We start from the raw sequence: 22,306 nt of genomic DNA on the forward strand, positions 1-22,306 counted from the left end.
ACCTTGAAAAATCAAAGAATGACTTGGAGAAGTAAATGGTGAAGCCATGTTTTTAGGGAAGAGTTCAGTTTTGGACATGCTGAATTTTATGTGACAATTGTATATCTAAATGTGTCTTGAACAAAATGGAAATAGAAGGGCCAGAGTTCAACTAAAAGTATAGGATAAGAGTTTCAGTAAGTCTTGAGAAAATCTTTTGTCATTGTATTTTAGGACATATTGAAAGCTGAAACTAATAAAAAGTACTTTATTCTTCCTAGTAAGGAAGACAATAGAATTAGCATTTTTTTAAATGCTTAAACTGTACTATTGAATTATTTTCTCCTGTTTCCCCCCACAGTTTACAAAAATGTGCAAGACAAATGGATTGTCAGAAGACTTAATATGGCACTGTAAAACATTGATTCAAGAAAGGGATGTAGTTATTAGACTTATGAACAAATGCGAAGATATTTCAAATAAATTGACAAAACAGGTGACCAGGCTTACTGAAGGTGGAGGTGGATGGAACATAGATCAACCTTCCATTCTAAACCAAAGGTAATATTTATTGTATATTATGCCCTAATTGGTGATTTGTATGTATGGTCTGAATTTTTTACTAGCTCACAGAATTTAAGAAATTGAAACAGAACTTTAGATTAGAAGAACATACTGAAAACTTTGTAATAATTATTCTATAGTAATGTCAGCAGAATAATATTACCTTACAATTATAGTGCTTTAGAGTTTACAGAACTCTGTATTTCATCTAATCTAATTTTAATTTTTTTAATAGAAAATTACTTGTTGATATAGCCTGTGTGACCTGAAGAAAATATTTACTGGAGGTTCTAGTCTATATATGACTTGTATAAAAAAGAAATGATTGCATCAGTTTGAAAACTTTTCATTCTGAACCACATTTTTTAAATCTCAAATTTAATTTTAATTTTCAAATTTAATTTTCAAATTTTAATTCTTTCTTGAACTTAATTGCAATATGTCAGAACTTATCCCTACTAAAAGTCACTTTGTTAGTGTTCTTGAAAATGATTTTTTTTTTAAATTAAAATGACTGTCATTGTAATGAAATTAGAAAAAATGCTTGTCCCATTGTTTTTCTTATTTAAAATATTCAACACAAATGTCATTTAATTAAAATGGAATTGTTTCACTTTTTAGAATCTAGTTAAATAAATTGGAAGGGAGGGCCACATATTTAATCAGACTTCTTATACACAAGTGTATCTCAATGGTCATAATCACATACATAGCTAATATTTATATGATGCTTACAGTGTGACAGTCACTGTGCTAAGGTCTTACAATTGTATCTCATTTGATCTTCATACAACTTAAGGGGTAAGTGCTGTTATCCAAATTTACAGATGAGGAAACTTAAGAATAGATTTTTAAGATCTCAATTCTACTTTCAGAATTAATCTTTTACTCAGTTCTGCATTTTTAATGTTTTTAATGATCTAAACCAGTGTACTTGTCTCTTTAGTGACTAGTGCTTTTAAAATGTGCTTTTAAAAAATGTCCCTCTTCTTTCGTGCCCCCCCCCCTTTCTATAGGCTACAATTAAACACACAAACATGTGTATCTGTATATAAAATGTGTAAAAGCCATACTATACATACTAATGTTTATCAGTTCTTTCTCTGAAGATGACTAGCATCTTCCTTTATAGGGCCTTTGTAATTGATTTTAGTATTTATGAGGCTTTTTTTGTTTGTTTTTATTCCTTGTGGTCCCTCTCATACCTGTGAACTCTAGTTCACAAGATGTGCTTTTAATAGTAAAATACACTATGTTTTTTTTTAGCCATTATGGATAATGTAGGAAAATAGGGTTGTTTTTCACAGAACTTACTGTCCCTGTTGCCTAGAAAAACTATCTATATCAGCAAATTTACCTTCTAAAAGTGTAATTGATACTGCCATTTCCTTTTTCTACAGTAATATGATAATGAAGACTTATATTTTGCCAAATCTCACCTGTTGAGTCTGCTCTATAATGATTTTAGTTACGAAAAAACTCTCACTTTTTCAAATTGTATAACTTTAATATTAATTAACTAAAATTCAAATATTCTAGATGAAAATAAGATAATAATAAGATTCCAAATAAATGAAAATGTCCGTTTGATTGCATAGAGAACTGTGTGTGTGATATGTTTATAAATTAGGTCTTAGGTGCTGCCTGTTGAGCTTGCCCAGTGACTGGGATAATCATTTGGAATTGTTAAAAACACATTTTTTGGGGTAAAAAAAAATCATATAGTTTTATTTTACTGGGTTTGGAACTATAAGTCAGTGAATCAAGTAATCCTGACTTAATATATCAAATTTTGTCTTTTTTTTTTTTTATCTTGAAGAAAATTCATTTATTTAAACTGCTTGTATTTTTTTGAGTGGGTATTCTGTATTGGCTCCTGTGAAGTATAACAACCTTCAAGATCCTCTGAATCTTTTTCACTTTTGTTTATATTCTTTTTGAAACAAAAAAATTTACATTTATCTCAAACTAAACTCCTTCAGATCTTCATTGAGTTTCAGTACAACTGTCCAGTCTATTCAAGATCTTTTTGAATCTTGATTCTGTAATCTAAATATTAGCTTTCCACAGCTTTGCATTATATATACATGTTATGTAGGAAGGTAATTAGACCAGCTTCATAGTCTTTCTCCAGGTTAACTTAACAGGGCCAGTAGACTGTGGTTGTGTGACGGAACTCAAATTTCTTTAATAATTTTGAGTTTACTTAATAGACCAGGAGGAAGAATGAAAGTTAGTTGAGACCTTGGCAGTCAGTGCAGCACAGTTCTGGAGAGCTCGATTACTTAAATAACTTTGCTTGAAAGTGCTGCTCTTTTGGGGTATGGGTTTACATTGCTAGAGAAAATTGCATGCCTTGTCTTATTCTGCAGGCTTCAGCAGCTATTGTTGAAAGGTTATAGGCTTAGTGAAGTTGCATTCCTATTAAGAGGTGAGCCGTTCCCCTTTCTTTTGAGGATGCAATTGTCACAGGCCATATGTGTGCTTTTTAACCTTTTTTTTTTTTTTTTAACCTTTACTCTGTGTTCATATTATCCAATTCTTTATCTGATATTCTGAGAGAAGTAATAAGCAGACTGTTTTATAGGCTGTCAAAAAGATGACCACTGGTTGGCAAATTAGAAAAATCATTTAATATGTTTCTGAAACTTAAGTCTTCCTGATATAACATAACCATTCATCTATCCCTCCTAAATTTGCTGTGTCTTGTCTTCCAGCTAGTATAGAAGTTGACTCTTACCCTGAGAGATCCATAGATAATGCCACTTGAACTCTGATGAATTGTTCTCTAGAAGTCTAGCAGCCAGAATTATGTATAACACCAGGGAAGAGAGAAAAGGAAAACTCAAGATTAGCCCCTGGATGAGTTTCTCATAAATTCCTCCTGAGTCTTACATGTTATGTCTACTTTTCTTCTTTCCCTTGCACCATAATGAAACTCACAGGGGTAGGTCTGGTCTGATTAGGGTATACTTCAGTTATTGAAGAGCATGCAAATTGGTTTTATTATCTCCTTGAATCTGAATAGAATCCCTTGTGCTCATAGTTACTGTAAGCCCAACTCTGACTGAGCATCTTCATCCCATGCTTGTTCATAATGTTAAAGAATATGAAGGTTCTTGATATTGATTTTTTTGTTGTTGTTGTTCTTTGGTATAGGAGGAGTTTCCCAAACAATTAAGTGCGTTGGGGCCTTTAATAGCATCTACCAATCATGATGCTATTCCTTTTTCCTGAACTTGTTATTTTTTCACTCTTCAGGGTCCCAGAATTTGGGGAGCAGTATTGTTCTTAGATATTGTGAGCTAGCTTTTCTAAACCTATCTAATCTACTTTTCCAAAAGACATGGTAAGGAGGGTTTTTATTTTGCAAAAATTGGTAGGGATGAATACCTTTGATTGAGTGGTTCCTTTGACATAGGAGGGAATTTCCTTCTTCTGTAGAACTGTGAGTAGGAATCCTGATTTTTAGCAAGTCGAATATATATTCTTCGTGTTGTAGTTCTAAATGGGAGGATAGGCTTGTATCCAGCTTCTTAAAGTATGATTCGTGACCCATATAGGGTCTCTTAACTAAATGTGGGGGGTTATGAAATGATTTATCATCAGTAAATGTTTGATTTGTATACTTGTTTTATATATCCATTTACCAAAGATTGTGTAAAAATTTCTTGGGCAAAAAAGGAGTCATGAGTGGACAAAGTTTAAGAAACCCTATTTTATACCACATGTAAATAAAATCTGCCAAGTATAGAGGCACTTTCTGTTTTCCAGAAGTAGTGGTGATGGAAATACTTTTAGAAGGGATCCAAAGAATTGTGGTTGTTTGAACTGACATATAAATTTACTTGGGTGACTGTGTGGAAAACAGGAATATGGGATGGGCTCAGTACCACAGAGATGAACAGAGGTCCTGGAGCAGCAAGAGAGCTCTAAATCTGGGTAACCTGTGGAACAGCCAGAAACAGTTTTCTCAAAGGAGGACTAGTTTTTGTATTGTTATGATCAAAAGTGGGACTTTGAATGGGTTTCTCATGACTTGAGTTATTCAAGTAGATGCTATAATGTTATAGAAAGGATTTTTTTTTTTCAGCTCCAGATTGGATTTGGTGATCTCTGAGTCCTCTTTCAATTCGGATACTTTTATTCTCTTGGTTCTTTTTCTGCTGTTCCGTCTTTTAAATATTTATCCAAGTTTATGTCTTTGGTCCTAATCTATTTTCTCCCCTTTACCTTTACTCTGAACTCAACAATTCTTATGGGTTCAGTTACTACCTATGGATAATTTTGAGTTCAGTATATCTAGTCTTAGGCTTGTCTTCTGAATATCACCAACTAACTACCTTTAAATTTTCACTGGATGTCCACCCCTTAGCAATCTCAGATTGAATGTGTTCATAACTATCTGTCTGTAACATGGCCTCACTCTATTGAAGGAAGCCCCATTTTTTTAGTCATTGATGCTTACAGCCTTGACATTTCATTCTCTTTTGCCCTGGATCAGTCGCTAAATCTAGTTGATAATATCCCGAATCTCCCTTCTCTCCACTAAGACCTCTAATGTCTAGTGTCTCCCCTCTAATTCATCTATCATTTAACTTCCAAAGTATAAGCCATAAAATATATCTCTAGCAAGCTCAATCTAGTACACTTCTGATGAGGTCACTCTCAAATTCCTTTGGTTTCCTTCTGATCCTTTAGGTATAAAAACAGTCTTCTGTTTGATATTTCAAGCCTTTCACAATATGCTCCTATTCTGCTTTTTCCTGTTAATAAGCCATTATTTTCTCTCGTGCATCACTTGTTTCAGTAAAACTACTGTGCATAGTTATATTCCAATAAAATAGAATTAAATTAAAATAACACTTCAATATGTTGGTCATCCAAGAACCCATATTTTCAACAGATCAAGTTAAGAATTTGGGACAGGGATGCTGGAATACATAAGAGAGCTGATGAAATACACAGGAGCCATCTAACAGTGGCTGCTGGAGAGCCAACCCAGAATGGATCTGCTCTTGTGAGAGGATGATACAAGAAGACTGAGAGGCAGTTGCTGTTCTCTGACTGAGAGGCTGTTGTGTTGTCTGATCTCCCTCCTCTTCCCTCTGGTTCCAATTTATCTCATTCCCAGTCCGCAACACCTGTGTCAGCAAAGACTGCCTTGCAGCTCCTTCAGATGTTATGGTCCACAACTGTGGAGGCTCTCAGGGAATTGATCTGTCCCTTAACAGGAAGGGTTGCTTTTCTTTTAATAAAATTATTTTTGAGCATATCATATTCATCACTATATGTAAAAATATACATTATTTTTATATCCTGTCTATATTTTTTTTTCAGAAAAATCTACCTGTGATCTACTCCCACAGACACTGCCACTTTTAAATAGTTTTTGTTTATATATATATTTGTTATTTTATTACTTTATATTATATGTTATATATATTATATTTATAAATGCTCCAAATAAATACTTTTCAACATTCTCAGGCTGCTTAGACAAAAGGAATAAAGAGTTGACCTGCAACCAATAAAACCTTTTGACAAATATGTGGGCAAATTAAACTTTTAATCTCTAGTCCATAGGTCTCAAAAGTGGCCCCTAACCCTCCCAAGTTTAGTCCAAATCAAGGCTTAAGCTGTAATGTGGGCGTAGACAAATCATTCCAATTTTTTGTACTAGCTATATGATTTTATCTTGAGTCACCAAAGCTTAATGTACTTAATTTCTTTTTTTTCCCCCCTGAGTCAATTAGTATTAAGTGACTTGCCCAGGGTCACACAGCTAGGAAGTTTTAAGTGTCTGAGACCAGATTTGAACTCAGGTCCTCCTGACTTCAGGGCTGATGCTCTATCTACTATGCCACCTAGCCTGACCCGTAATGTACTTAATTTCAAATGTATTACCATTCCAAAATATATTTCTTTATAATCTTTAGATAATTCAAAAAAAAGTCTGTATTATACCAAAATTAGTAAGTTAAGAATACTTAGATAAATGTGCATGTCAGTTGGGAAGATACTTGGATAGTGTCTTCCCAACTACTTTAACTTATCTTAATGATTAATAAAATCAGTTGTCAGCTCTCATCATGGTCCTAATTATTGAATTAATCTAGAAATATGATGCTTTTTGTCTTTGTACAGTCCATGTATTGTTTACAATTAACTTCAGGGATATCGTCTTAGGTATGAGGACTGAACTTGTTACTTCTAATACTGAAAACATTGTTAAATAAGGATTAAAGCTTGTAAAAGATCCTAATGAAGATACTATTCTTTTTAAACTTCATTTTCCTTATAATAATTGAAGTATTTAGGGAGAGAATTTCCCATTATTCAAGTAATACAAATATTTGGGTAATGATAAAAGTCATAGAAAGATACACTATGTATCTAAAGTTGTTACAAAGACACAAAAAGTTAAAAAGAGTTCTTTTTTCTTTTCAGTTTGTCTCTCAAGCCATATCAGAAGATTGGTTTGAATTGGCTAGCACTGCTACATAAACATGGACTAAATGGTATTTTGGCTGATGAAATGGTAAGTAGCTTGACTGTTTTTTCCCTTTTAAATTTAATTGTGAGAAGAAATAATAACGTGAAGCTTTTCTTTCCCATGATACAGAATATTTACCTCAAACCCTAATGAAATGTTATTTTTATCATTTAGCAGTTTTTCTTCTGTTCTGTCACTAGATTGAAATTCATTTGCCACATCCTTTGATATTCCTGTTTTTGCTGGGTGGTCATATCAGTGGTTTTGACCTGTGTTTGTTGACTCTTCATTTAACTGCCTTAATTCCCATGTACTTGCTCTGATTCCATCCCTTTGAATCTTGAGACTACTAATGTCTTAGAACTCAGACGAATATTAGCTTGATAATAAGAATCTAAACATTGATGGTCAAAGAGTATTCCATTGCATTTTTTTAAGGTTCAAAATAAAAAGCAGGGGGGGGGGGAAGATCATAAAATTTTATAGCTGTAAGGAGAGTTAATGATGATATAGTCAAATCCCCTCAGTTTTTGGATGAGAAACTGAAATCCTAAAATTATAAAGCTAGCTAGTGACTAATCTATGACTACTTAGATACCCAATAAGATGCAGTTTTCAGTTCTGTGAAATTTGCCACATTTATATTTTCTCATTACAACCTGACTGTAGAGCACATTTAGTCCTGAGAGCAACACTTCTTTTTTCTTTTATTTTTGTTAACTAAACTTCATCTTTTTTTTTATTGTAGCTTTTTATTTATAAGATATTTGCATAAATAATTTTTCAGCATTGACAGTTGCAAATCTTTTTGTTGCAACTTTTTCCCTCCTTCTCCCCACCCCTTCCCCCCAGATGGCAGGTTGACTAACACATGTTAAAGTGTAAGTTCAATACAATATATGTATACGTGTCCAAACAGTTAATTTGCTTTATAAAAAGAGTCAGATTTTGAAATAATGTTCGATTAGCCTGTGAAGGAAATAAAAAATGCAGGCAGACAAAAATAGAGGGATTGGGAATTCTGTGTGGTGGTTCATAGTCATCTCCCAGAGTTCTTCCCCTGGGTGTAGCTGGTTCATTTAATTACTGCTCTATTAGAACTGATTTGGTTCATCTTTATTGTTGAAGAGGGCCACGTCCATCAGAATTGATCATCATATAGTATTGTTGTTGAAGTATATAATGATCTTTTGGTCCTGCTCATTTCACTCAGCATCAGTTCATGTAAGTCTCTCCAGGCCTTTCTGAAATCATCCTGTTGGTCATTTCTTACAGAACAATAATATTCCATAATATTCATATACCACAATTTATTCAGCCATTCTCCAACTGATGGGCATCCACTCAGTTTCCGGTTTCTGGCCACTACAAAGAGGGCTGCTACAAACATTCTTGCACATACAGTCCCCTTTCCCTTCTTTAAAATCTCTTTGGAATAAAAGCCCAGTAGTAACACTGCTGGGTCAAAAGGTATGCACAGTTTGATAGCTTTTTGAGCATAGTTCCAAATTGGAGAGCAACACTTCTAAAGAACATACATACATACACACACACACACACACACACACATATGTATATATGTATGTATTCTGGCTTTAATGAATGAAAATATTTAAAAGGTACTTGCAGACAAAATAGTGAATAGTAGCAACATACGGACATGAAAACTTCAAAACAGTTTTGTTTTATTCCTCCTGCATTTATTATTTGAAAATGTAATGTGGGTTTGATGCTAATGATACCTGGCTGCAATATAGCAATTTTTATGTCCCAATGTGCTTGCTAAAGCAGAATTTCTACTTTAATCATTATTGAAATTTATCTCACTTGAGAAAAAAGTAGTTTGTTTCTAATGATGATTTACTATAAAGAAAATTTAGTAACATTTATATTAGAAGGCTTTGTTAATTTTTCGTTTTTAACTGTTTCCTCATAGGGATTAGGGAAAACAATTCAAGCCATTTCCTTTCTGGCATACCTCTACCAAGAAGGTAATAGAGGTCCTCATTTAATTGTTGTGCCAGCTTCAACTTTAGGTAGGTATTATGGGAGGAAGGGAAAGTCACCAGTTTAACCACACCTTTTTTTTTTTTTTTTAATTGTTTAATATAAGGTAATTGGAGGTATGCTATTTCTTTCCACATTCTTTTATTTTATAATGACTCTTAGTGCTAGATTTTATGATTTTGTCTTTGTTTTCTGGCTTTTTTTCTTTTCTGATATCTTTAAATCAAAATAGAATAATTATTCATTTTAAAGATAACAGTACTTATTAGAATTTTTGTGCTTTGGTATCAATATTAAGTTAAAAATAATAATATTATAATAATAATAATAAAAATCATAAATAATTTTTTGGGGTTTTTTTGCTTTTATTTTAATTTACAGGTTGGCTAAATGTTTTCTTTGACAAATATGTATAACCTCTATTTTTGGTTTATGACTTAATAACTAATAATATCTTATCTTTTTTGGTACTCTAAAAGTAAAAACCAAAATTCTATCTGAATTAGTAGGATCTAAATTATGTCTATATTAGACTGTGGTATGATTAATTTTGTATGCTTATACATCACATGAGATATGTGTAAAGTACTTAGCAATAGTGTCTTGGTACATAATAGGTACTATTTAAATAGCCCCTTCCTTTTCTTTGCCTATCTATCTTCTATACAATTAAGTATACATATGTCTAATTAAGGTCAAGTTTTTTTTGTTCAGTTGTGCTTAACTCTTCATGACCTTATGAACCATAGTCCATAGTAAGGCAAACAGATTAAGTGACTTGCTTAGGGTCACACAGCTAGCAAGTGTTTGAGGTCATATTTGAACCTGGCTTTTCCTGACTATAGCCCCATCTCCTGACCTACCTCGCTGCTTCCATTTCTAGCCTAACCAAAATAACATTCTCTCAGTCAAATCTTTTAAGTGTCTGATGTGTTTATTTGTCTCCTACTTGGCACTGGAGGCAAGAAGACAAAAATATAAAAGTTCCAGTTTTCATAAAGCTCACATTCCATTGGAGGAGACAAGTTGCACATAAGTATTACAGAATAAATATCTTTAGAATAATACAATTACAAGATCATTAAGGAAAACACTAACATTTGAGGCATTTGCTTTGTGACTGACCCACATCTTGCACATAATAGGGAATTTTGTGAAATAGAGATAGGAAAGGAGTTAATTCTAATATAGGGAATAACCAGAGGTGTAAAGGTACAGAGACATAATAAAATGGATTATACTATATAAAGGGAGATATAAATCTGGTTCAGTTGTAAAGTGAACAAATGAGACTGAGATTGGAGCCAGATTTTGAAGGGCCTTATTGTTTGTTTTCAATTAAAAAACCTTCTTTTTCTCTTTTTGCACTTTCTTTGTCACTCCTATAAATTGAAAGAAAAGATGAAGGACTTTAAATGCCAACCCAGTTGTACACACATACATATATACCTCTCACGCGCATATTCCATCTTTGGATCATTTAATTAATAAATTATTATGTACTTAATTATGTCAGAAACTGTGCTCAAGAACCTGATGTTTTAATGGAGATGACATTAAAATAATTAAGTTTGTAAAAGATCAATAGAATAAATGGAAAGTAAGCTCAGAGAAGAAAAGAGTAGTCCTGAAGTGACGAGGAAACCCCACTTTAGAAGGCCACTGATATTTATTGAATTAAGAGTGTAACATCATTAGAAATGTGCTTGAGGAAGCTCACTTTGGTAGTTATGTAAAGGATTGATTAGATTGATTTGAAATTTGAGGCAGGCACAGACCAATTAAGAGAGAGGTAAGAAGTGGTGAAGACTACTTAAGGTGCTACCTGTATGAGCAGAGGGCAGAAATCAAATGCAAGAAATGTGGATAAAGGAGTATGTCTAGGGATTTATTGGCTATACAGAATGAAGGTAAGTAAGCAGTTAAGGATAACACTGAAGTTACTATAACTTAATTGGTTAAGCTAATTTGTGGTTTGGGGCAGGAATTAATGGATTTTTAAGATTTGATAAGTTTAAGATATATAAGGCATCTGTTTTTTAGAACGTGGGACTTTAACTGAGTTGAAGGAAATCAAGAGGCAGCATTTAGTAGAAAAAAATTTTGTGCACCAGATAGTGACTAAGTTGGAGTTGGGAGATGCAATATTTTATTCAAAGAAGAGTAAGAAGGTCAGTATCACTGGATTGCAGGGGATTGAGGGAATATAAAATAAGAAGAGGCCAGGTTATAAAGGTGTTGGATTTTATTATTTTTTTAATTCAAGGTTCTGTCCTGAGTCCTCTTTTTTCTTCTTTTTAAAATAGTATTTTATTTTTTCAAATACATGCAAAGATAGTTTTCAAATGCACCTTTGGAAAACCTTATGTTCCAATTTTTTTCCTCCCCAAATCAGCAGTCTGATCTAGGTTAAACATGTACAATTCTTCTAAACATATTTCCATATCTGCAATGCTGTGCAAGAAAAATTGGATTTAAAATGAGGGAAAAAAACCCAAGCAAACAAATTACCAAAAAAAGAGGGTAAGATACTATGCTTTGATCAACATTCATTGTCCATTGTTCTTTCTCTGGATACGGTTGCCACTTTGTATCACAAATCTATTGGAATTGCCTTGAATCACTTCCTTGAAAAGAGCCAAGTCTATTTTGTTGTTACTGTGTACAATGTTCTCTTGGTTCTGCTCACTTCACTTAGCATCAGTTCATGTAAGCCTTTACAAAGTTTTCTGAAATCATTATTTCTTATAAAACAGTAATATTCCACTACATTCATGTATCATAACTTAATTCAGCCATTCCCCAATTGAGGGGCATCCTCATCCATTTCTTTGCCACTACAAAAAGGACTGCTACAAATATTTTTGCACATGTGTGTCCTTTTCCCTCTTTATGATCTCTTTGGAATATAGACCCAGTAGAGACAGGATCAAAGGATATTTGCACAGTTTTATGACCCTTTGGGTATAGCTTCAAATTGCTCTTTGGAATGGTTGGATCATTTCACAACTCCAGTAATGCATTAGTATCCCATTTTTCTGGCATCCCCTTCAACATTACCATTACCTTTTCCTGGCATCTTAGCCGATCTGGGAGGTGTTGTATTTCTCTAAATAATAGTAATTGAGAGCATGTTTTGATATTACTAGAAATAGCTTTAATTTTTTCATCTGAAAAATGTTCATATCCCTTGATCATTTATCAGTTGGGGATGGCTTGTATTCATAAAAATTTGAGCCAATTCTTTATATATTTTAGAAACACTGGTTGTAAAAAAAATTTTTTCCAGTTTTCTGCTTCCCTTCTAATCTTGGCTACATTGGTATATAGGATGTTGGTCAATGCCTAGTTTCTCCCATACTATTTTCCAGTTTTCCCAGCAGCTTTTGTCAAATAGTGTGTTCTTATCCCCTGAGCCTTCATTTCTCTATATTCCCTCTCAGTTTCCATGGGTTTAAAGTCAGCTCTATGCAGATGATTCACAGATCAAAATATATTCATGTATATATAGCCCTATTGTTTTTTTAACCTCCAGCCCCACATCTCTAACTAGCTATTAAGACATTTCATACTAGTTACCTTAGGTACATCAAACTCATCACCCAAGTCGAGGTAGTGACTATGTGAGCAAAGAATAGGCATCAACTGCAAGAAATATTGGGAAGAAATGAGTGTGAATCTAGGGATCACTACTGACTGACCAGAAGAGATTAGAGCTATAAAACCCATCATGGAGAGTGTGTCTACTGATCAAATAGTAGACAGTCCTGCAGGAGGGTTAAGCATGATAAAGACTTAGAAAAAGTAATTAATCATTGTTAACTTAGGAGAAATCATTTTACTTGAATGATGAGTTTGGAAACCAGCCTGCAGAAGAAATAAACTTTCTCTCCTAAGAATTAGAGAGGAGATAGCTGAAGAAAGTCAGTTCTAGAGGATGGGATGGGATCAAGGGTATGCCTAGAAGGATTTTTTTCCCTTGGCATGAAGGGCTGAAACAATTATTGAGTCAATGCACTGAGGTCAGGACTGTGGAGCACTCGAGGTTAACTACCGATTGGACAATACTGTATGGGCATATGCTTGGAAAATGATCCTTCCCACAATCCTGTGCTGGCTCAAGGATTGGTGTATACAGAGGATTGTAGGAAGGACTAGGGGGTGGAGTAAGACTAGCCAGGATCATTCTTTGGCTTTAGACAAGGAAGAAGACGGTTGTGGAGATTCTTTTCCATCCCTTTCACTTCTACCCCTAAAGACTAAGGACTTTTGCTAATCCTGACTCCGGCTGATTCTGGGGTGTCCTGGGTGCTAGCATAGTTGTCACATCTACCTAATCAAAATCTGGAGGAAAAGAGGAAAGCGTGGGGATGTCAGCAGATTTGGGGGTGAAATTGGGAAATTACCTCAGTTTTTGTTTGAGGTCTTCAGCTAAATAGTATGGGCAGGGGTCTCACCTAAACTATTTTAATAATTGATTTGCCTACCTCCAGTTTCAAATTAATCATTCTTCCACATAGCTGCCAGAGTGACTTCCTTAACTGGGTGAAGAATGGTTATATCCCTATTTAGTTGTAGTGTTCTCTTCTAAAATATAATGGTTCTCTCTGGGAGCAGGTTTCTTGGGGAGGTTTTCTGGAGGCAACCTTAGAGTCGGTTCCAAGTAATAATCACCTCAAATACAGCCAGCTGATAAAATCCAAACATTTATTTTCTCCTTCCAAAATAGCCCGGTTAGTTTTCTTAGAGGCCCATCTTTTTGCTTGGTTCCAAGAACTCTTGCAGCTTTGTCCTTTGCTTCTGCCTCTGCTTTCTTCAGCCTCCAGCCAGCACAAAGATGGAAGATGGAATGAATCTGACTCCACCTCCGAGAGTGGGCTTGTGGGCTTCCTCCCAGAGTCTTTCCTCTCAATCTTTTCAACTGAACTAACTAACTTGAAGCTTTAAGAGCTTCTTTATATATGATCTCCCAAAGGTTGACTCTTTCTTTGAGGGAGGGATTAAGGTAGGTGTGAATTCACAAAGTTCCAAAGTTAACTTTGTGAATCTCCCATACTTGTGAACTCCAACGAGTACTTAAATACATTAGTGAGAGAATTTGCTAAATTAGGCAACTGACTTATCACTTTGTAAGGATTTGTTCTAATGTGGGAACCAATAAGCAATGTATCTATTCCATTGAGTTACCACTAGGATTCTAACATCTCCCTTGTTTCAAGTTCTGGCTCATAACATTTAGTAAATGTCAGTAACCTTCTACAGTGGACTTTCCTGGTTCCTCCAGGGCTTATATGTCTTTTACTTTCCACTTAATTTGTTTGGAGATTTAAAGAAAGAAGAGTTGGAACAATTTCTTTAGGAAATTAGGGAATCTATTAAGGAAGTAGATGGTAGGAGTAAACCAAAGTCAGGATTTGGTAAGAAATGAGTGGCATAGGACAAGGGGGCACAGTTTCTGAGAGTAGATGATGATGTGAAGTTGAACTGGGAAGAGATTGAAAAAGGGAGAAAGTGAAGTAGTAATGCCTCAAAAGTAGAGTGGTAGAAGAACTGGTTGTCTTAGAGAATAAATCTTGGAGGGGGGAGGCCCACAGAAAGATGGAATAGTCAGATACAGAAATAGATCTGACAGAGTTCCTGATAATGGGGGTAAAACATTTGTAGAGTGTCTGAGGTAGAATGAAAAAATAGGTCATGAGACTTGAGGACTTTGAAGAACTAGAAGTGTAGGATGTTTAAGAAATACCAAATATGAATATCAAATTCCCTCTGAGTTTAGGAGAGAAGAGAGGCGTTGAACCCATTTTCAAAAGAATATCCTGGAGGCCAGTAGATAAATCTTTTAAAATCTGTAATGGATTAAAAAAAAAAAAATTGAGAAAAGTCTGCTGAAAGTTGGCAGCAAAGGGAGATCTGGCTGTTTCACTAGTCCAAAGAATATTTTGTGTCCCTTTTCAAGATCAGAGAACACAGAGAGTGTGTGAAACAGTACAACCAGTGCTGTAGTAGTCCAGGGATAAAATACCATCTGGTAGAAAATCACATCATTTCTGTCGATATTCATTAGTGATCCTTTTGCTAATAGTTGTAGAATTTTTGTCATAAAAACTCAAAACTCTCAGATCTGTAGCTAACAAAATCTGTTCTATTCCCTCACTGAAATTAGTATTCCTTTTACCAAGTCTTTCATTTATCCATAGAAAATCTTCCCAATACACTGGATATTGAACTGAATTTCAATGTGTTTCTTTTTTTTTTGTTTTGTTTTGTTTTGTTTTTTTACTATCAGTTTATCATTTATCATTATTATTTTTTTTCTGAGACAATTGGGGTTAAGTGACTTGCTCAGGGTCACACAGCTAGGAAGTGTTAAGTGTCTTCAGTCACATTTGAACTCAAGTCCTCCTGATTTCAGGGCTGGTGCTCTATCTTCTGTGCCATCTAGCTGCCCCTATCATTTATTTTTCTTTAAAAGTATCATTAAAATGTCATTAAATGATAGCTCACGTTTTTTTTTTTTTCCCCTGTTCATAGATTTTTTTTTACTGGTGTATTTTAGCAACTTTTCTTGGTAACGTGTCATAACCTGTTTACAGTCATTATGTGTTTCTACTATCCTTTGGACTACCAGTACTATTGAATCTCTTAGAATGTGTTGTTTCATTACTTGCAGCCATATATCATCTCCAGGAATATGTTCGTGTTAAAAAGATGAGCTTTTGCAGGAGAATCAGTTTGAAGTTATTAAATAATGTAATTTTCCAAATGTAGTACAGTTCACTCTCTTTTTAAGTTTAAATTCAGGTCATTGTTCATCAGTACTTTCCAAGAGATATATTCACACAGAATAAGTCAGTGATCCATACGACTGTTTGTCATAATGTTGATATTATACATTCTTTATTCACATATTTTTTGTATGCATTGGTAGACCATTAAGTGATCATAAATTTTATTGAAGAGGCTCCAGTAGTGTTTTTAGTACTTGCTGAAGTTCAAACAAAGCCATCTGCATCCAAAAGCATATAAAGATTTGCTATCTTGTTTGACATTTCTCAAAATCTTTGAACAAAATTCTCTTTGGCTGTATTTTTCAAGGAATCCTCTGTCTTCTAAACATCTGCCCAGAAGGACCTCTTGTTAGAAAGAAAAGGCTTTAATGATTGTTTTGCTTTACTTAGTTAAATATTTCTCTTCCCCCCTTTAAAGAAATCATCACACACACTATGATCTTTATTCTCTTTACCATACTCATTTGTGTGTTGACAATTATGAAAGCGAATATAGCTTACATGCTACAATTGTTACCGAAGATAATTTAGTAGAGAAATTGTATGAAGTTTATAAGGCCTTTTCAATATTTTTTTTAAAAAGTTGCAAAAATGAGAATGGTGAAGAGTTAGAAAACATGGTTAAAGAAGAAATATGAGAAGACAAAGACTTATAGTTAACATTAGAAACCTCATGCCTTCATATCATGAATTTTATTTTCTTTTTTATTTTTGAGAAAAGAATTCATAGATCTTGACACAGTGAGTACCAGCTAACAATGGTAACAAATGAAATAGATTATATTTTGATTGACAGGAAAAGACTTGTTAATAGTGTGGTGTTATTACTAATTCAGCTGTACTTTTCAGAGCTAAAATCAGAATTACTTTTTTAAAAACCACAAAAATAATAGAAATATGGCATAAATTGAAATAGCTTAACTCTGAATTAATCAAGTAATTGAGAATGGAAAATGGACAACAGAATCATTTATTGAGACATTTACCAGTAACAAATTAATTGACATACTAGGAGATCAAAAGAGCCTAGCAAGAGTTTTTTTCAGCAAACATCTGACTTCTGTGCCATAAGAGCAAGTCAGAATATTAAATCTGTTCATAAAATCTTATAGTGAATAATGATGCATCATTATGAATAGTAGTATTTCAAAGCAGAGAAAAACAAGGAAGGATAAAAGCAATTTTAAAAAGTTTGACTGGTATCCAACTTTAAAAAAAAAGTCACTCCAAGGGGATTTAAGGATGAAAATGGAAGCAGGACAACAACCAGAAGAAAAATGAGGAAAAATTATAACAAACTTTTCTCCTTTAAGGACAGTGGAACTCTAATGTCACATTGGTTGAAATGGCACTAAAGAGAACAAAGAAAAGAAGAACAACTATATTAGACTCCGTATGTATAGAGAAGATCTGTGTTGGAGGTGACACAATGGTGAACATGTTGAGGGACTGGTATATACAAGGTTTCTCAGAAAGGAGGGGAAGATACCAAAGGTATATTGGACCTTATTAATACTGAAAAAGGCTACTGAGAGAATATCACAAGTACTAACCTTTATAGCTTCTCATCTAAACAGAATCCTTGAGAGTCTTCTATATGAATTAAGGGAACCCTTGATGAGGGTATTAAGTAAGGAACAAATATTTTTGCAAGTGACATTCAACACTGTAGCACATCTTTACAATTTTATAACTAAAAGATGTAGAAATTATAAGATCATATTGTTTATTGATTTAGAAAAATTATTTCATTTGGTAGAACTAAATATTGCTTTACTAATTCTTACAACGTCTTTTGTTTAGCAGTCATTCATAAGTCTTTGAAAGGTGGAATAGAACTTGGGTGAGTCTATAATTCCTGCTACTGGTGGGCCTCTGTAGTTCTGAATCTATTAAATGTCTGTACACAGACACTAACCAAATAGTGAGCCCCTAGTAACAGAGAGCCACCAGGCTGCCTAAAGGTCGGAAACAGATCCAGCTGAGTTTGAGTGGGCTACACTTCTAGTTTGGGCCACCCCAAATAGAAGACGAAAGAAGGGGGGAGAATGACTGGTCATAAGCATCAGACAAGGCATAAAACTAGGGACAGTTACGTTTGTCAAAGATGTTGGCCATTGTGATGGAGGAGCTTCAGCACAGATGCTACATTTAAAATTTTCATGCATAATGAGGTCCTCCAGATAGTCCTTTTCTTGCAGATGACATCATGCTAATTGCATCAAGCCCTGAAGTATTGCAGTCTACTGTAAGATCTGAAATCACTCAAGAATTTAGCCTAACTCCTCACATAGAAATAACCAAGGTGATTAAGCCTGTCTATTGACATCATCAGTTTGCATTATAAAGTAAAACTCAATTTGAAAGGAAATCCTACAGAACTTGTCTAACATTAAATCTTGAATCAGACAGCATGAATGGACAAGTTGGGCCCAGAGTTCAACAGGAAGACAATGAGCTGAGATGCAAAGCTTTCCATAAGTGCAAAGGAACATTTTTTCAGTACGTTGTATTATTGTTATTGTGTAATATTCTCCAAAGAATTAAAAGAATATATAACAGATGACAGTAGAAAGGCATGACTAACTCTGTATGTACAGACTACTTCATATAAGTAATGAGGAATTCTAAAGAAGAATAAGAATAAAAAATAACATCAAAGAAGTATGTAATTAGAAAAGATGGGCTGCTCAGATATTGAGAGTGAGGGATGATAGATAGATGACCAGAATGTCTCACTAACTCCCTTGCAATATCAGAAGAAAATGAAGATTGCAGCACATTGGATGGATGTGGACAAACATTGAGTAGAAAGTGTCAGGAATGAATAGTTTGTGTACTCTATTGAGGGAGAAGTCCTGAATGCATTTGAGATTATATTCCCATGTGAATTGAGTACAAAGAAAAGTTTGAGGGCCAATATAAAGTAATAGGAGTAAAAAGTGAAGAATCAAGATATTATATGCTAATACAGCAAGAAAATATGAAAAATACATAAAAATACCCAAAAAGCAAATAAGACAATGTTTATTTTTTTAAATTAATGTTTTAAAAAACATTTTAAATGAGAGTTTGTGGTTTTATTTTGTTTATATATATTTGAATATTTGCTGTTTTTATAGTTATAAACTTTAGAATTGATTTATAAAATATTAGTGATGGCATAAAACACCTTAGTATGCAGACCTTTCATCTCATTCCTGTAATGTCAACTTTTGCATTTAAGTCACTGAATAATAAGGTATACTTTCAGTTAATTTGCAAGAATTTGCTACTTTATTTCACTATTTCTACTATACCCACTGCAGAGAGGTAGTAATTAGGTGAAATTGTCTTCATACTTACCTGTTTGGTTTTTTTGTTTTATGTTCATCAGTTAGCTCTGTGAGGCATAGTGTCACGTATCCTTTGAAATTATTTTTCTTTGAAAATCAACTGCTTTGTCACTAAAATGTAATTAGATGATTATAAGTAAAACTCATTTATAATAGACTTGTAGCACAAAATTATGTGAATTGTGAAATCCATTGCTGAAAGTAAACAGTTCAAATTACAGATTAATGTATTCAAAATTAGTTTGTGTTTATTTTCTATCCCTTTTGTGGTCTACTTATTATTCTGATTATTCTAATAAGAATATAACATTCTAGAATTTGTATCTTTAGATCCTGTTAATCTTGACAAGATTCATAGAACTTTGGTTAAAAAAAAAAAGTCTTGAAATTTTGTTATATTGAAGAACTAATGATTTCTCTTGCAAGGCAAGTTTTTATAGTTCTTTATGTTCAGTCTTATCTGGTACATTAAATTTATTGACCTGTTTCTTCATAAATGTTTTAATCATAATAAAATTCAAACTTGTAAACTACTTTTATATCCTATTTGATTTCAGTTTATAGTAAATAGTTTGATGACTTATTAAGTGAAATGCTAGTTACACTGTTGAATTTTTTCTATGCATAGCATGTAGCCAAAACAACTAAGAGCTACTTTTTGTTTTTTAGACAACTGGATAAGAGAAGTTAATTTATGGTGCTCTAACCTAGATGTCCTCTTTTATTATGGTAAATATACTTTTATATTGCTTCTAATATCCAGTATGAAGTCACCTTTGACTTTTTCCTCCTCTCTTCTCTCTATTTTTGTTCCTGCTTAATGTAAGATTTTGTTATGCTTTGCCTGGATTATTATGGTAGTTTTCTTTCTCCCAGACAGCTTTTACACACTTATCTAGATAATACTACTAATGTTTTCATATAATAACCACATTACAATCCAGCTTAAAGTTCTTGAGTATTTCTCTTTTGCCCATATGACAATACAGAAACTTTTTAGCCCGTTGAATTTGTAGCTCATTGCTGTCTAGTTCAGACATGATTATAGTTTGATGACTACTTACAGTTTTAGCCAAACTGGATCAATAGGACTTAGTTCTTCACATGTCTGTTTTGGAGCATTTGCCATTCTGGCCTTATGTATAGATGTTCTCCTTTCCCATTTCTATAAAAATCCTTTTCATTTTTCAAGGCAATGTTCTAATGTAATCTGAAATTTTCATCAGTGTTCCAGCTCAAGGAAATTTCTCCCATTTCACACTTTCTTATGCCATTTTTGTCTAGAACTCTCATGGTAGTCAATCTTAGCTCATACTTGATGGTGTACATGCCTTACCTCTTCCACTAATTCTGTAATCAGATTCTAAGTTTCTTGAAGATAAGCACTGCCTCAGCCTTTTATTTTTTGAATGCTGCTGCTTATATATTTGAATTTGTGAGATGGGAGGTGGCCTAGATATAGAATTTAATTAATATAGGGAATTTCCCCAGGAAGGAAAGTCACTTCACTAAAACAGATCAGCAGCTCATCCCTTATTGCTAAGCAATTAAGTGCTTTTTCCTCCATTTCCACAGGCAATATTTGTACATGGCCTGAAAAGAATCCAGGCCTTCCTGATTCAAGGTCAGCCCTTGATTATGTAATGCTATTACTCACTAAGCTTCGTATAAAGTACTTAATAAATGCTTGTTGAATTAAAGGCATGTAAATTCTTTTTATAGTCTACTATAACACTCTCTGTTGCTTTGACCATTATAAACTTCTTAAGTGGTCTCACCACTCTCATGCTTTCCCCTCTCAAAAATATATCCTTCCTTGTTGTGTAGTCATTTTTCAGTCACGTCTGACTTTTAGTGACTCCTCTTAGGGTTTTTCTTGGTACCGCTATTGGTGTGGTTTTCCATTTCCTTCTCTAGCTCATTTTACAGATGAAGAAACTGAAGCAAACAGGACTTGCCCTGGGTCAGGTCACACAGCTATAATTGTCAAAGGCCACATTTGAACATAGTTGTGCCTCTTTCCATACAGACTTAACTGTATGCCTCTTATTTGTTAGTGGTCTCCTTCAAATTCCTTCTTCCCTTCTGTTTTATTTTTTCTCTCCATCTCATCTATTTGTACCATGTCTCCCAGTAGAATGAAAACTTCTAGAAGGCAAGGACTGTTTCATTTTTGTCTTCATATTTCCAGAACCTAACACAGTATCTTGTACAGCCTCGTCACTTAATTGAAATATAGGGAATGAATAATATTCATAATTTATATTCATTGCATTTTAACTTGAAAAGATAATTTTTCTAAACGAATTTTTATCTCTAGGTTCTCAAGAAGATCGCAAACAGCTTAGATACGATATTCATAATAAAGTTGTAGACTTCAATGTGATTGTGACTACGTAAGTACTAAAATTATTAGGAAAATTGACAAGAGAAAAAATTTCATAATAGCAAGCAGTATATAATAGGAGCAATGGCAATGATTATGATTTTGGTTTATTTAAGAATTTGAAATCATTCTCAATTGTACTTTTTTAGTTCCAGGTAGAACTTTTTACCTCATCTTTCAGGTCAGCAATATCCAATATGAACATGTTTATTATTTGGTTACACTTACACATTCAGTCAGTTAACAAAAGACAGCCTAATTCTCTTTGTTCATTGTACTACTAGTATTATTATCTGCCTGCTTTCATAGCTCATGTGCTTATTTAAGGACACATCTTTGAGTAGTTAATTTCTACACAATAGTTAGATTTTTTTTTTTTTAATTATATAAGTAAAAATTGAAGGCAGCAGGAATTGCAAAGTAACCATGTGGTTATTAAATATATACCTTTTTTCATTGATTTCTATCTGGTTTTTCATGAACTCTTTCAATCTTAACATGCTAAAAATATTTCTCTTGATATTAATAGATAATACCTGGCACACTAGTGCAAAACTAGGCTTTTAGTAAATTGTTTGTTGGATGTTAGTTGTCTAAGGCTGTCGGTGTAGTATTTGAGGCTTCTAACGTTTGTTAACTGAATATTGAATATTTTATTTAGCTTAACTATTTATTGCAATTTTGATGTGTTAAATTTATTCCATCACTCAATGCCCAGCTATATATATATCCTCATATTTGGTTAAAG

General features: G+C 33.6%; 1 protein-coding gene across 4 annotated transcripts in view; it reads left to right on the forward strand.

Moving 5' to 3' along the window:
• Positions 1–22,306, forward strand: part of SMARCAD1 (SWI/SNF-related, matrix-associated actin-dependent regulator of chromatin, subfamily a, containing DEAD/H box 1) — an 86,014-nt gene that overhangs the window by 46,838 nt on the left and 16,870 nt on the right. For all 4 annotated transcript variants that reach the window (XM_012551971.3, XM_012551970.3, XM_031942330.1 and 1 more), the window contains 5 exons: positions 341–540; positions 6,994–7,084; positions 8,976–9,075; positions 19,842–19,901; positions 21,493–21,568. In XM_012551971.3, coding sequence (XP_012407425.1) covers positions 341–540; positions 6,994–7,084; positions 8,976–9,075; positions 19,842–19,901; positions 21,493–21,568 — 527 coding nt within the window. The remainder of the gene's footprint in view (positions 1–340; positions 541–6,993; positions 7,085–8,975; positions 9,076–19,841; positions 19,902–21,492; positions 21,569–22,306) is intronic.

The sequence above is a fragment of the Sarcophilus harrisii genome, chromosome 6 (genome assembly GCF_902635505.1).
Source record: "Sarcophilus harrisii chromosome 6, mSarHar1.11, whole genome shotgun sequence".
In the NCBI taxonomy this organism is placed as follows: Eukaryota; Metazoa; Chordata; class Mammalia; order Dasyuromorphia; family Dasyuridae; genus Sarcophilus; species Sarcophilus harrisii.